Source organism: Remersonia thermophila, chromosome 2, assembly GCF_042764415.1.
Source record: "Remersonia thermophila strain ATCC 22073 chromosome 2, whole genome shotgun sequence".
In the NCBI taxonomy this organism is placed as follows: domain Eukaryota; kingdom Fungi; phylum Ascomycota; class Sordariomycetes; order Sordariales; family Chaetomiaceae; genus Remersonia; species Remersonia thermophila.
Window position 1 is genome coordinate 2,166,301 of NC_092218.1, and position 14,071 is coordinate 2,180,371.

Consider the following 14,071-nt stretch of genomic DNA (forward strand, 5'->3'; position numbering starts at 1 on the left):
AAATGACGCTTCTCGTTTCGCAATCGGCATGCAGATGCTGGTTGCCATGAGCCAGAGACCATGACACTGCATGCAGCACGGGATTTGGCCGACAAGCGTTGCAGCATCGTCAATGCCGGGTGACGACTCCTTTTCGTCTCGTTCAGCATCGTGTCGAATGGATTCAAGCCAAGAAGGTAGGTTGCTGGCGAGCAGAAGCACGCCGTGGAATTGGCAAATGCAATGCACTCGTCTTTTTGGAAGCCACTTATCTCAAGAGCAGCAGAGGCAAACTGCTGGCATCCCGATCCAGTCCAGGAGGTGCCTCTTCAACCACACTCATGAATGCCATCGTTCCTCTCGGTCGTGTGGTGCGTTGTTGCGAGCCGTCTCTCGGTTGCTCTCGTAGACACACTGTGTAGCTGTTGGAGGTTGAACTTTAGGCCGAGTCTCCACAGAGAACCTGAAACGCGCCGTTTCTTTGCGGCCCCCCTGCCCCTGTTTACATGGGGCAGATTGGACTGTGTGTATGGTAACGATACATGACGGTACGGAAATGCGATACGATGAACGCCTGTATGCACCAAACGGGGTGTCGTTATCGATAACATGTCTGATCTATCCATCCTGTCGCGTCGGGTCCAATCGCGCCGCGCCGCGCCGCGACAGGTCTGCTGCATTTCAACACGTCTTGGCAGAATGACCTCGCGCGATCACAAGGTTGGTTGCTACATCATCGTTCTCCAACATCGTCGAGTTTCCATCCAGACAACCGACATACCTTGAAACGCACCCTCGCAACGGATTCTCGAGACCCAGCAGTTTTGCAATGCGCTTTTTTGCCTTTTGCGACTCCTCACCGAACCGCTAAGCTCCGCAGCGTCTCTTTCTTCGTCCCTCATCAGCTTTGCGCCAGCGCCGTCGCATTTCGCCATCAACAACACCGCTGAATCCCGAGGAATTGAGATGCCGTCAGTTCGCAAGCGCTCCTTTCGGGAGCATAGCCCCGACAATGGCGACGCTCCAGCGCAGCCGTCCATTCTCCAGCGCATCAGGAACATGTGGCAATTTGCGAATCTGTACCAGTTCATTATCCTCTTCGGCAAGGCCCTGAAGATCGACGATAATCTGGACATCGAGGTGCGCGCCCATCGTCCCCGTTGCGCCCTAGGCGTGTCGCGGTCTAACCAGGACCACGACGAGCTGACACGCACGCACCTCTGCAGGATCTCGAGGCAGAATGTCTCAAACCAGGTTCCATGCTCCTCCAAGACATCGGTCTCGGGTTTCTCAAGTTCCTCTCTTCGCACCGCGGTCTGACGTACGTATCCTGCTCAACCACCGACTCCTTCGATGTCACAGCCCATTCCCATACGGCGCATCACTCACACCTTCCAGCCATGAGCTCTTCGACGAGTACACAAGAAGGCAATTCCTCGCCAAGGCCCCCAACAAGAACCCGTTCGGGACAGAAGAGACCGCTGCCAGATTTGCCGACTTTGATGTTTTTACCAAGGTACGGCGATTCCCTCAACAGCGCCGTCGTCCGTGAGCTTGCGCTGATCGGGTTTCCCGTCCAGATTCGCGTGCTCCAGCAGATGACGCAGTTGATCATGTTGAATCCGGAAAAGCTGCGAGAGAGGACAGACGAACAGAGGGACACAGACCAGACGGGCTGGCGCATCGAGCCCTACGGGTGGGATCGTCATGACCGTACCTACTTCGTCCTTGACGACAATCGCCTCTATCGCCTGACCGAAGCCCCGCCCGCTCCGGCCAAGCCGAAGAAGAACACTCAGAAGTTCAAGGCAGCTCAGCGGGCCAGCAAGCGGCGGCGCACCGCATCGGCCGTGGCAAGCGATGCTGACGAGGCCAATGACGAAGCCGAGGTTGGCGCGCCAGCGGAGCCTGAGGACGACGGTCTGGGGGGGATGAAGTGGGAGTGCATCGCCGTCACTCTCGACGAAGTCCGCGCGTTCCTGTCGACCGTCGAGAAAACCAAGGATCCCAACGAGAAGGTTTTGCGCGATCAGATCCAGGAGCACCTTGTGCCCATCCTCGAGAAGCAGGAAGAATCCCGGAAGCGTAAACAGCTGCAGCGCGAGAGGGAGCTTCTCAGCCTAGCGAAAATGGCCAATGCGAAGAGGTCAAGCCGCCTCGCCATGAAGCAGGAGCGCCAGAAAATGGAGGAGCTCGCTCGGGAGGAAGAGCGCAAGAGGCGTGAAGAAGAGGAGGCCCGGAGAAAGGAGGAGCAGCGGCAGCTGAAGATGGAGCGGGAAAGGCAACAGCGGCTGATGTTGCGAGAGCGGCGTCTTCAGGAGCGCGAAGCGCGCCGCCGGCTTCACGAGGAGGAGCTCGCCCAGCTCTCAGAGGACAGCAACCGGGCGAGGAGTGCCTCGGCGCGCATGTCGGAGCGGCGGCGACTGGCCGAGATCGAGCGGAACAAGAAGGCTCTCCAGGAGCTTGAACAAGAGGACGACGACTGGATCTTCGACTGCATGTGCGGCGCATACGGCCAGGTCGATGATGGAACCCACAGTGTCGCCTGCGAGCGGTGCAACATCTGGCAACACAGCAAATGCCTGGGCATTGACGAGCAGGAAGCCGACAAGGATGACTTTCACTTCATCTGCACCGCCTGCTCTCAGCGCGAGAACTCGACCACCGGTTCAAGCCCGCGCGTGATCAAGATCAAGGTCAACCGCCAAGCAGCGACGCCAGCCCTGCCTGACAACCCAGCTGCCGAAGAAGCCGCAGCGACACCGCAACCCCCTGAAGGCCAAGCCCTGGTTGTCGAGCTTCATTCCCGACCGTCATCAGGCTCGCAGAACGATCCCCAGGCTCGGCAGCCGGAAGTCCAGGGCCAGGCACAACCCAAGGTGGAGGAAATCCCTGCGGACAATAATAATGCCCTCGAGCCGGCACGTGTCCAGCAATCATCCACCGCTCCCGACAGCAAACCTCCCTCGTCACCGCGCTCAGGTGTATCGACCACGGGACGGCAGCCAATTCCGCAAGCTGCTCGCGACCCTCAGTCTCATGATGGGGAAAACACCAGATCGGCTGCCAAACCAGCCGCCCCAAGCATTTTTCTTTCAAGATCGGCCGAGAGCGGGAGTGGCGGCTCCTCGCCATCAAAGCCACCTCGCGACCCCTTTCAGCCTCCAACAAAGACGATCCTCCCTGTTCCCGTCCTCACAGGGGATAGGTCGCCATTGAAACCCCAAGAAAACATCATCGCCAGGACCCCTTCGCAGCCGCTCCAGGGTTTGCCACACCTCGCCCCTGTGTCATCTCAATCCGACCATGCTGCCATGATCTTGTCCTCGCCGCCTCTCCCACCTCCCAGCGCTGGCCTGTCTCCCACGAAACACTCGCCACCACCCATGACACGTCCTCAGCAACAGGTCATCGGGAACGGCACAACCGCTGCGGCGAGCCCTCTTGCAAACGGCGCCCAGGGCGTTCCTGTAGCGGTCTTCCCACCTGCGGCAGCGCTCTCGCCGTCCCCGAGACAGCAGATTCTGACGCCTCCGGTCAAATCGGCAGAGCAGCCGGTCAGAGCGGCGCCGCCACAGCAACAGCCGCTGTCTGGCCAGGGGGTGCAGACGCCGGTGCTTGCTCCGCCTAGCTCTCCGACGACGGCTTTGAGGTCATAGCGAGCTGGGAAAGCTTGGTGGGGTTGGCGTTTGGGAGCATTGAGGTTTAACACGGGAAAGCTAGCATTGCATTTGGCTATCTGGGTGGTGGTGCGGGTGAGAGATTCCAGGCGAGATGGTTGGGTAAAGAGGACTAAATTTGTAAAACTACACAGAAATTGTTTGGAGTATAGAGGTGTAGATTTCTGGATTGTATGTCGATACCGAGCACCAACTGTGCGGTAGAGCGCAATGAAAGAATACTTCCTGAACGCTTGATGCCTCCCCCGGGCCCATTGAACCGATTTTGTTCCGGTTCCCCGAGGACCGTCTTTCCACCCTCCCGACGCCGCTCTGTGTCAGCAACCAGCGAATGCGGTTGTTTTGGGCGGGACGGAACGAAGTCGTCGATATTGTGCGCAGATAACAATTCTCCCCAGTCCACCATCTACTTCCCCAGCTACTCCTGAAGATTTGACAAGTCAGATCTCACGCCGTGCCCAGCCCTCGCACCACAGCCCCCGGCGACTGGTGGGCGGACCAATTGTTGGTTGGAAACTGCTTGACAGAAAACAAGGGTGCGAAAAGGACTGGGTGGTGGGGGGGATCAACAACCTGTCAACGACGCCGGGCTGGTTGCTGCAATGAACAGCCGGAAGAGGCGGGAAATGAGCGATTGGGCCGGCTGGTCGGCAAGCCACAGATGTATGGATGGGATAGGGCTGCAGGACAGAGACAGGAACTACCATCGCCGCTGCTGCTCCTACTTCTCATGCCTGAAAGGGGAAGCAGGTCGCTCCCAGGTTGGGCCACCTAACGTTCTGTTCTTGGACCTGGCTACTGGCTATCTAGGAAAGTGTGCGTGAAGGATCCCTTGACGGCGATCAAGACAAGGGTGCTTCGGAGCTGGAAAGAGTCCCAGATCGTTCCAGCATGGTACGTAACCGCTTTCATTCTGTCCTGGCCTTTTTGGTCTACTTGCGATAGAGTTGCTGATCATGGTGTTGAAGAGGTCAGGCTAGTTGAGGAGAGTTCTCGATCCTCAGGTCAACCTTCAATGTACAATGGCCAGACATACAGCGTAAAAGGGTTAATAATAGCTGTGAAGAGAGCTACTGGAGAAATCACCCATGGAAAAAGAAAAGGAGTGGAGGATCATCCTGCCCAACCCGCCTTTCTGGGAGAACGATGTTCAAACAGGAGAAGGCTAATGCAGCTACCCGTCGCGGCATGCAGGGTGCGCAGCCAACCACAAGGGTGGGTCACGCCAAACCTGCAGCCATGTGTTGATGAGGCTGGGCTGCGGTGCCCTCTGAAATGGACCAGAACCGGCGATGGGTTTGGTTCTCCCGGCTTGGTCCGGGAAAGGCGATGAGAACATGACACAGACGAGCCGAGCCGAGCCCACACATAGGACATGCTCGCTAGCCCCGTCAATAAGCGCACTTGTCACCACAGGAAACCATGACAACAACGACGTCAGCCAGGAAACCGTTGGGAGCTTGGTTTGTCAAAGAGAAGAAGGAAAAGCGGCCTTGGCATGTACCGGAGACCTGCTCAGTAGTTTGGCGACGGCCTCAGCTAAGACCGTTTCCGGGAAGCACCCGTCCACATTCCAGTGGCTCTCGGGTACCTTTAAGCCATCACATCACCACTGGCCTTTCGTTGCTCCCGAGACCATGTGTAACGTGGGAGAGTTAAACTCCTACGAGTCCTTCACTGCTCTTCGAGAATGGCTCGTTCGGGTCTCTGCGTGAACAGGTGGAGCGGGAGCCCGGTTTCCATAGAGCGCGGCGAGGGGACGTTCGGACCGCTCCCCACCGGAGAAGGGGTCCTCATGTACTTGTTCGGGGCCCGACATGGCGTTCATGCCATCTCAACAGGGTGTGGGTGGGTAGCAGGAAAACGGCCTACTGCCTCCGGCAGCTTGCGTGCTTCGGGCCTCCTGAGCCCGATCCGACCGAACACGGACGGATTGCCTACCAGGAGGTCCAAGAGATGCACCTGGGGAACCACCATCCAGGCTCTCTCTCCGACCATCTGCGCTGGTGACCCGGTCTGCTTCCGAATGCGTCAATCCACGCGGCTCTCATCCCACCCCCAAGACAACATCCTACTCCCCCAGCGGCGAAGGTTGAATAAAGAGACTACAAATACAACACCGGCTCCTCTTCCCTTTGCCCCGGGCCCTTCATGAGCTCTGCTTGAGACAAAGCCCACCCTGCCACGCTCGCCTGGAGGTGGCACGCTAGCAAAAAGAGACCCTCCAACCGGCTGCCATCCCCCAACGTCTCCCATGCCCTGCAGCGAAGGGGGGCCGAACAAAGAAAAGGAAGCTTCCCCAGCAGGTTCTCGCCGCTGGAAAGGCAGCATTGACTTTGCAAAAAAAGGAGTCTGCATACGAGTGAAGTGACTCTGCAGTGCTTGACCAAGAACAAGAACCTTGGAAGGGGAGCAGCAACTCCTCAGAAGTTCGGCTGAGGGCGAAGCTTGAGGATACCCGATCCCAGGGACAACTTGCTCCCGCCCGCCAACAGCGTCCAGAGCCCTCTCCGGGAATCCCAGGTGGTTGGTTAAGGTTCAAAAAGGGTTCGTATCGTCCATGGCGGCCAGCGCACCCTTCATCCCAACATCAGAACTCAAACTCCTTCCTGACGCCAAAAAGGTGCGCAGTTCTCACCCGATCCTCTTCCTCTTCTTCCCTTTCGCGCCCACCACCACCACCACCGACACAACAACCTTCATACACAAGAAGAGCTGGCCTCGACCACACATCCACCACAACCCGCCACCTCTCTCTTCTGCCTCTTTCCATTGGCAAATCTCGCTCTTGCGTCTTGAAAGCCGCCTTCGATTTTTCATGCCACTACATCTGCTGCATGGCCAGCACTGGTTATTCTGCATCAACTCGAAATCCACAAAACTCCAAGCCAGGGCGAAGCTCCCAGCAAACTGCCGGCGCGACATATTGGCCTAACTCTCCCGGGGATATCTTGGCAACAGCCCAGAAGACGACCACTCCAACATTACTCCGAAGTTTTGATTCCGCTCCTGGTCCAGCCAGCGCTGGCCATTGCAGCTCTCCTTCTGCGACTTGAAGCAGGCGACCGACCATGGACTCCCAGCCATCTAGCTCACCACCGCTCGCGACTATGGAAGGGCTGCCTGCCGGCTTTGCCGACCTGATGCGGCACAACTCCGCCGACAACGCCAATTATTCGCTACCGGGTTCACGATACGGAACGCCGGCGCCACAGACCCAGGCGAGTCAGCACCAGGACGTTGGGCTGGAGGCGGGTTATAGACCACGGGGAGGAGAGGCCAACGACATGGTATGAGCGCGCGTCAGGCAAGCCCTGTGGGCGGTATCCATCGGCTGACCTGCCAACAGCAGCATGGTTACCAGCAGCAGACATCCTACCCACCGGTCAGCAGCCCCTACGGACCGGTCCCAGAGGTGAGCTGTGATTCCGTTTTCGCAAGGCTGGCCGAGCTGACGCGGTCCTTTGAGCCACAGCAGCATTACGCCACTCCAGCAAACTCGCCGCCGCCTTCCTCGCACTTGAGCAATAGCGGCTCTGGAGGAGGAAGCATCATTTTCAAGGCACTGGGACCAAAGAGCACCAAGATCGAAAAGTCAACGCCCAAGAAGAAAAAGGAGCGCGCCAAACCGATGAAAAACATGCCGACGTTAGAGAAGCCGCTGAGCGAGCTGACCAAGGATTCGCCAGTCCCCATCGCTGACATTGAGGCGTATGTGAATCGTCCGGCCGAGGTCCGCCGCGGGGAGATCGAAACGGGCAAGAACCCCGGCAGGGTTAAGCGGCCGATGAATGCCTTCATGCTGTACCGCAAGGCCTATCAGGGGCGCGCCAAAGAGTGCGTGGGGCAGCATAACCACCAGGTCGTGTCCAAGGTGTGCGGGCTGAGCTGGCCTCTGGAGCCCGAGCACATCCGGGCGCAGTTCAAGGCGTGGGCGGACATGGAGCGGGATAACCACCAAAAGGCCCATCCCAACTACAAGTTCACGCCGGCCAAGCCGAGCAAACCGCCCGCCCCGTCCGATAGAGCAGGGTACGACGGCAGCGAGGGATCCGAGTTGGACGAGATGGACTGGGCGTCTGGGAGGGACCCCACGATGCGGTCGGCCACGCACACGCCCGGCGGTGACAGCGACTACATGGCAACCGGCTCCTTGCACGCTGCAGCGTATGCCCACTCCCAACATTTTGCAGGAATGCATGCCATGGGCCTGCTCCAGCACCCTCGGCCGACAGCCCTCGACTTCCACTTGGCGAAGCCCTTATCCGGTGTGTATGGGAACCGCAGCCTCGCGGGGCAGTATTACGACGCGCACTTTGGCGCCTCGCCCTCGCAGCACCTGCAGCACTTGCAGCAGCAGCAGCAGCAGCAGCAGGATGGTCTGCCCAGCCACCACCAACAGCGGACGCCGTCGCCCAGTCTAGCCTACTCGCAACACCAACACCCCAGCATGCACTTGCATTACCAAGCCCACGGCCAGGTCCACAACACCGAACATCTTCAGCACCAACAGCAGCACGCTGCTCACCACCACCCCGCCTCCCAACAGCAGCATATCGATCCGCTTCTCATGCCGCATGAAGACGCTGCCGTCTTGTTCGACGCAGCGGGCCACCTCAATGACAGCCTGCCAGGCCTCTTCGACACGACGGGCCTCGCGGGTACAGCCGCGATCACCGGCGCCGGCACGGGTACGCAACACCAGCCCAGCTGGCAGCAGCAGCAGCACCAACCCGCAGGGGCCTCGTTGACGAGCGCCGCCGTCCCTGGGCCTTCCGACAGCAACAGCCACTTCAACCAGTCCTTCATGGCGGGGCTCGACGAGACGCTGTCGCTCGAGCAGCACACCCAGTTCCTGAGGGGGGCGGATGAGTGGCAGATTGAGCAGCTGCCGGAGACGACGCACTTTGATACGAGCTGGGTTGAGCCGAAAGGGGAGGTTTGAGGGGGGTCAGGGAGAACAAGGACCTAACGATGCGGTAGTGGGTCTCGGACAAGGAGGAAGAACCAAAGGAGATCCATGCGGTTTTTCCCCTGCGGGAAGCAAGATCCGAAGAGAACGGTGGAAATCTTGGTTCTATCTCCCATGGACTTGACTTCGAAGGGAGGAGAGCAGCCAACAGTGGATATGAGCCATGTGTACACTTACGGATCGGCATTTTTCTTTCTTTATTCTCGGCTCGACACGTCTATCTTCAGCGACGCTGTCGCTAGGCTTGAGGTCAGAGCCAAAAGGGCGGCAGGGATCTCCGGCAGGCACCTGGAAGGAACATAGAGTATTTCCGGCGGCGGTTCTCAAAAAAGAAGGCATATGGGAAGACGCATTGGGATACCAAGGCAGAGAGAGATACATGCCGCAAGGTAATTCGTTTTGCAATCAGCAATAGAGCATAACCTAGCCCTAAGGAGGCTTTTCTGCGTCGCGCCGTGTCTCGTGGCGGTTGTGCTGCCACTTGGGGAGTAGTTATGGCATGGGGCTGCGGGCTCGACGGGGAGACCGGCGTTCGATGAAGTCGGCGCTCATGAGTTTCTCCAGATTTTGGAGCAAAGTGAGGGATGAAGAAGCTAGGCGAATCTGATGCAAGGGAGAATCAGAAACCGGCAATCTTCAAACTTGGTGGCGACATTTTGGAAGTTGAAGTCGCGCAAACTTCCCATGTCCGGCGAGAGCCAGCAAGTGCGACGTCTTGTTAGATGCATAATCATCAGCTCCCCCAGCAATCATGCACTTAGGCGTGATCACCATCAAGCTGCCGGCTCCACCTCAGCCCGAGCTCCTGTTCCTTGCGCATCAGCTACTGCTGTGTGCTGTGGACACTCTGCAGCTCCCATCAACCTCAACCACGAAACGGCAATCCGATATACAACCATCCCGATGACCCTCCTGTCAAAGACCTTCACCGTGTTTGGCAGCATTCTGCTGGCCCACGCGTAAGCGTTGCCCGCCCGAACATGTCCTGCTTCGCGGTTCGCACAGTTCGCTAACCGAGCGATCCAGCTGCTACTCGGCACGAGAGCACACCGCACTCCAATCCCCTCGCGTCGTCACTGCCGCCGCCCTCTCCTCATCGCCAGCCGCCGGATCCGTCTCGCTCCCCGTCGACATCATTATCGAAACCATCGTCTCCACCGTTCTCATCATCACCGGGCTGGTTCTGGGAACAAAACCGCTGCGGCCGTTGGAATGGCGCGTCTGGGCCGGCAAGATCGAGCGTGAGGGTGCCGAGGGCTTCACAGACGGCTCAGGCAAGGTCGATAGGGACTACGTGGGCAACCCTTTCAGCGTGCTGGAATCGCGGCCAAACTTTGTGGATATCCGAAGGCAGAGAAGGGAGTTTGCAGAATGGTCGAGGCAGAAAGAGAAGTTCTTACAACAGGGGCAATGAACCAGCATTCTGTCGGCTTGGAATTGTCGAGTAGTTCTTAATACCGATTGGGAGCTTGGCCTTGGGCTTGCTGGACTCGATATGGGCTTGTGTTTCCGACAAGACCTGGCTGCGTTGAGCAGAACGGGACATGTTCGAGGCAGGACCTACCTCGTCCATGGGCGCCTTCCCAGTTGTGCTCCTTCACCGCGCGCTTGTTAACATCCGAGAAAGCTTCATCGTTTTGCCAGTCAGAGTTTCCACCGTCTTCGTTCTCGGTGAAGTTCTCTTCTCCGTCGTGTTTCGACACTGGATCCATCTCCGTTTTCAAACCTTCTATACCAAAACCCCATTCCGCTTGAAAAGGCCCTCATCATTGCCTGCGGGGGCCATTCATGTCTTGGTCAGCTTTTCCCGTCTGGCCTGAGTACCTAGGGAGTTTTCAGGTATGACAGCCTTTGGCGCGCGAAGAAAGAGCAACAGCTCGCTCCTCCTGCCATGCAGCTGACGGTTGGGACAACCAGGAGCACTTGAAGCTGGGAACCGAGCCCCTCTCGCTCGGTAGCGACCACGATGCCGGCTCGTGGAAGCGCCCCCAGCGTGTATTCCACGGTGTCCCATCTGCTTTCACCTTGCGGCACCGACTCATCGGCTTCCTCAGCTCAGGTACCTCGGGAGGGGGGCTCATCATTGCGACCCACCACTCCCGTGCCTCATTCAACCCTATCCACGTTGTCCTATTCTCCCTTCTCTGGGTATTCAGATGATGTGCTTTCTTCCTTCGGCAATCGTTCTCACAATGGCCCCGCCCACCAGACAGCTATTCCCGGGAGCCGCCGCTCTGGTCATGATCGGATCCTTTCGGGGTATTCGGGTCCTGGCGCTCCTGGATCAGAACGCCGCCCGAACGGATATAAAACCTCAGCCATCGTTTCGACTCCGTTGAGCAATTCACTGGCCTCCAGTCGGTTGCACACCTCGTCTACTTCGGCTAGCGAGCCGAGGGGGCTGATAAGTTCACCACTCCCGTGTCGTGATTACCCTTACAGTCGCGAATTGCCTCTTCGCTCATCCCAAACAGCCCATCGAGAGCCTGACAAGTGTGTACGACCGCTGAGGGGTGCTGGTTCGGAGCATTTTACTGAAGATCCGGATGGTATCAGTTTCAACCGAGATTCTTTGGACGAAATCATCATGGCTGTTGACATGCAACGGGACGGGAAGGTCGGTTGTGCCTACTACACCGCCATGGACGAATCGTTGGTGCTAGAGGAGGACATCTCAATGGGAGGAATCGAGGCTATCGACACTATCTTGGTTCGCATCCAGCCAACCTCGATCATCGTCCCGAACAGGGCGCCTATCGAGTTGGTCGAGTTCCTAGAGCGTGATGCACATCAGTCCGACGACAATGACAGCAGTGTTGGCGGTCAAGGGGCATACATTCTTCACCACATTGCCTCTGCTCGGTTCGATTACGAGGCGGGCAGAGAGATGCTGGCAAGTCTCGACATCGGTCAGGTCCTGCCCGATCCCGTTACTATCAGGGATCCAAACAACGAATCTGCGCAGTCAATCGGCTCCTCCAGACACTGTCGGCTCATGCGGCTCGCTGAGACGATCAATCTGGACAGCATCTTGTCGGTCGGCTGTGCTGGAGCGCTGCTAAACGATCTCGAACGCAGAAGGCTTGCCGAGGATCCGTCACCCGAAGACGAATCAGATGGATGCTTTCGTGTGAAGTCGGTCCAAATGAACACCGAGAACAAAACACTTCTCCTGAGCGCCGATGCCTTGTTGTCTCTTCAGATAGTGCAGTCAGAGCTGCACCCAAACCCACAGACTCGCGCTTCGAACCGCTCAGAACCGACGGCCAAAGAGACTCTCTCCATCACCGGATTGCTCCAAGCTCTCGCTTCCAGCACGCAGGGAAAACGAGCCCTTCGACGAATGCTGCTCCGCCCCACGACCGACATCAACCTCATCGAGGAGCGACACAGGGGTATCGAAGTTCTCCTCCGTTCTGAAAATCGCGACGTCGCCAATAGCATGCGAAAGCTGTTGCGCAAGCTGAAGAACGCAAACACCCTTCTGCGACATGTAAGAAAGGGGGTTGACAGAATCCGAGGCAATTTGTCCGTCCGGGTCGAGGACTGGAAGGCGGTCCTCAGGTTCTCCATGGCCTCAACACAGTTGCATCACGCAGTACAGCAGTTGAAGGGGTGTGAGAATATTGCAGTCTTCATGCGGGTACGACCTTCTGTGGCTTCATGATCCGTAGAGATGCTGACCATGACAGATACGCGCCGAGATCAACGTCGAACGCTTCCTGCATATCGGGGATACTATTATGCGGACCATTGATTTCCAGATCTCCAGGGATAGTGGCATCACTGAGATCCTCTCGGGTGCAAGCGAGTATCTGGATGGGTTGAGGCACGAGTTTGCGGAAGTCTGCCGTTTCCTCCCCGAACTAGCACGGCACGTGGCGCAAGATGTCCCAGAGGAGCTTGCCAGCTACATCCGTCACTGCACGGTCATGGCAGACCTCGGATTTTTAGTCGCTGTTCAACGGAATCCGACGACCGGAAAGGGTGTTTATCATGGCCAGTATCATGTAGGGGACGTATGGGAACTGGTCCTGGCGACTGAGGAAGACGCTTACTACAAGAACCAAGCGATGCGGGATCTTGACTCTCAGTACGGCGATTTGCTCGGCCGAATTGCAGGTGAGTGAGCTGTTGCCTATTCATGCTAGTGGTGCAATGCTAACTCGAGTGTCAGACGAGGAGATCGAGGTGATGATGGCTCTCGCCGCTGCGGTTCTGCAGCACGAAGACGCAGTGATGCACGCGGCCGAGCTGTTCGGAGAACTGGATAGCTTGCTGGCCCTCGCCTTGGCCGCGGAGAAATATACATGGACGGCACCGACAATGACCACGTCAAACACCATCGACATAGTGGAGGGACGCCATCCCCTTCAAGAGCTCCTCGTACCGTCCTTCATTCCTAACGATTGTGTCATGGCGGGCGGCGGCGGGAGAGACGACGAGAGCGATGTTGCGAACATTCCGGATAGAAAGAGTCCAGCACCATCCATTCTCATTCTCACGGGTCCAAACAACTCGGGGAAGAGCATCTACATGCGGCAGGTCGCCCTCATTGTTTACCTGGCTCATACAGGCAGCTACGTCCCGGCGGTGCGTGCCACGATCGGCATCACGGACCGTATTCTCACGAGAATCGCGACAAGGGAAACGGTTGTCAGTGATGAGAGTGCCTTCTTGGTGGATGTGAAACAAGCTGCGTTCGCGATGAACTTTGCGACCCGGCGGAGCCTTCTCTTGATCGACGAGTTTGGAAAAGGAACGACAGCAGAAACCGGTTCTGCCCTGTTCACGTCGTACCTTGCCTACTTCAGGGGCCTCGGCACCAATCGGCCCAAGGTCCTTGCAGGAACCCATTTTCATGAAGTCTTTGAGCAGGGATTGATCGCACCTGGGAAAGAAGTCGCCTTCGCGCATATGGACGCCCGGCTTGACCCTGGGGCGGAGGACCCCGAGGACCGAGTAACGTTCCTCTACCGTTTGCTTCCGGGGCGAGGAAAGGCGAGTCTGGGCATACTGTGCGCAGCGGTGAATGATATCCCGACAAGCGTCATTGAGAGGGCCAAGGAAATCGCTACGCTGCTAGAGAGAAACGAGAGCCTGGTGGATGTGTGTTCTGGCCCCTCCGCGGAGGACGAGGCGGAGCTGAGACAGGCGGAGCTTATTGCCAGACGGTTCCTGGCGTTGCAGGTTCCGGAGCCTGGAAGTCGGGAGGAGGGCAGCATTTGTGAGCTATTGCGTGCGGTCCTGGCTCTTGACGACGAAGAGCCGAAGAGATCTTGATTCGACAATGCACAACAACGGAGTAGTTGGCACGCCTTGTCAGAGGATGGCTGTTGTATTAATACGCGCTCTTGCTGAACCCAGCCAAGTGGAACGGCATGTAAGGTACAAACCCACTCGAAGGATACTGAGGATGGCTGAACTCTCTTTGATTTAT

General features: G+C 57.6%; 4 protein-coding genes across 4 annotated transcripts; all 4 read left to right on the forward strand.

Moving 5' to 3' along the window:
- Positions 1–945: 945 nt before the first annotated feature.
- Positions 946–3,638, forward strand: VTJ83DRAFT_2055 (uncharacterized protein; the record flags this gene model as incomplete). The annotated part of the gene is made up of 4 exons (XM_071008283.1): positions 946–1,119; positions 1,206–1,300; positions 1,378–1,495; positions 1,560–3,638. 4 exons carry the CDS (start codon positions 946–948, stop codon positions 3,636–3,638), a joined length of 2,466 nt encoding a protein of 821 aa, XP_070868595.1.
- A 3,092-nt stretch (positions 3,639–6,730) lies between these two features.
- On the forward strand, positions 6,731–8,604 carry VTJ83DRAFT_2056 (uncharacterized protein; the record flags this gene model as incomplete). The annotated part of the gene is made up of 2 exons (XM_071008284.1): positions 6,731–6,949; positions 7,009–8,604. The coding sequence occupies 2 exons, from the start codon at positions 6,731–6,733 to the stop codon at positions 8,602–8,604; spliced, it is 1,815 nt and encodes a 604-aa protein (XP_070868596.1).
- A 930-nt stretch (positions 8,605–9,534) lies between these two features.
- Positions 9,535–10,045, forward strand: VTJ83DRAFT_2057 (uncharacterized protein; the record flags this gene model as incomplete). Its single annotated transcript, XM_071008285.1, has 2 exons — positions 9,535–9,590; positions 9,658–10,045. 2 exons carry the CDS (start codon positions 9,535–9,537, stop codon positions 10,043–10,045), a joined length of 444 nt encoding a protein of 147 aa, XP_070868597.1.
- A 552-nt stretch (positions 10,046–10,597) lies between these two features.
- VTJ83DRAFT_2058 (uncharacterized protein) lies at positions 10,598–13,914 on the forward strand (the record flags this gene model as incomplete). The annotated part of the gene is made up of 3 exons (XM_071008286.1): positions 10,598–12,274; positions 12,324–12,753; positions 12,809–13,914. 3 exons carry the CDS (start codon positions 10,598–10,600, stop codon positions 13,912–13,914), a joined length of 3,213 nt encoding a protein of 1,070 aa, XP_070868598.1.
- Between the last annotated feature and the right edge of the window lie 157 nt (positions 13,915–14,071).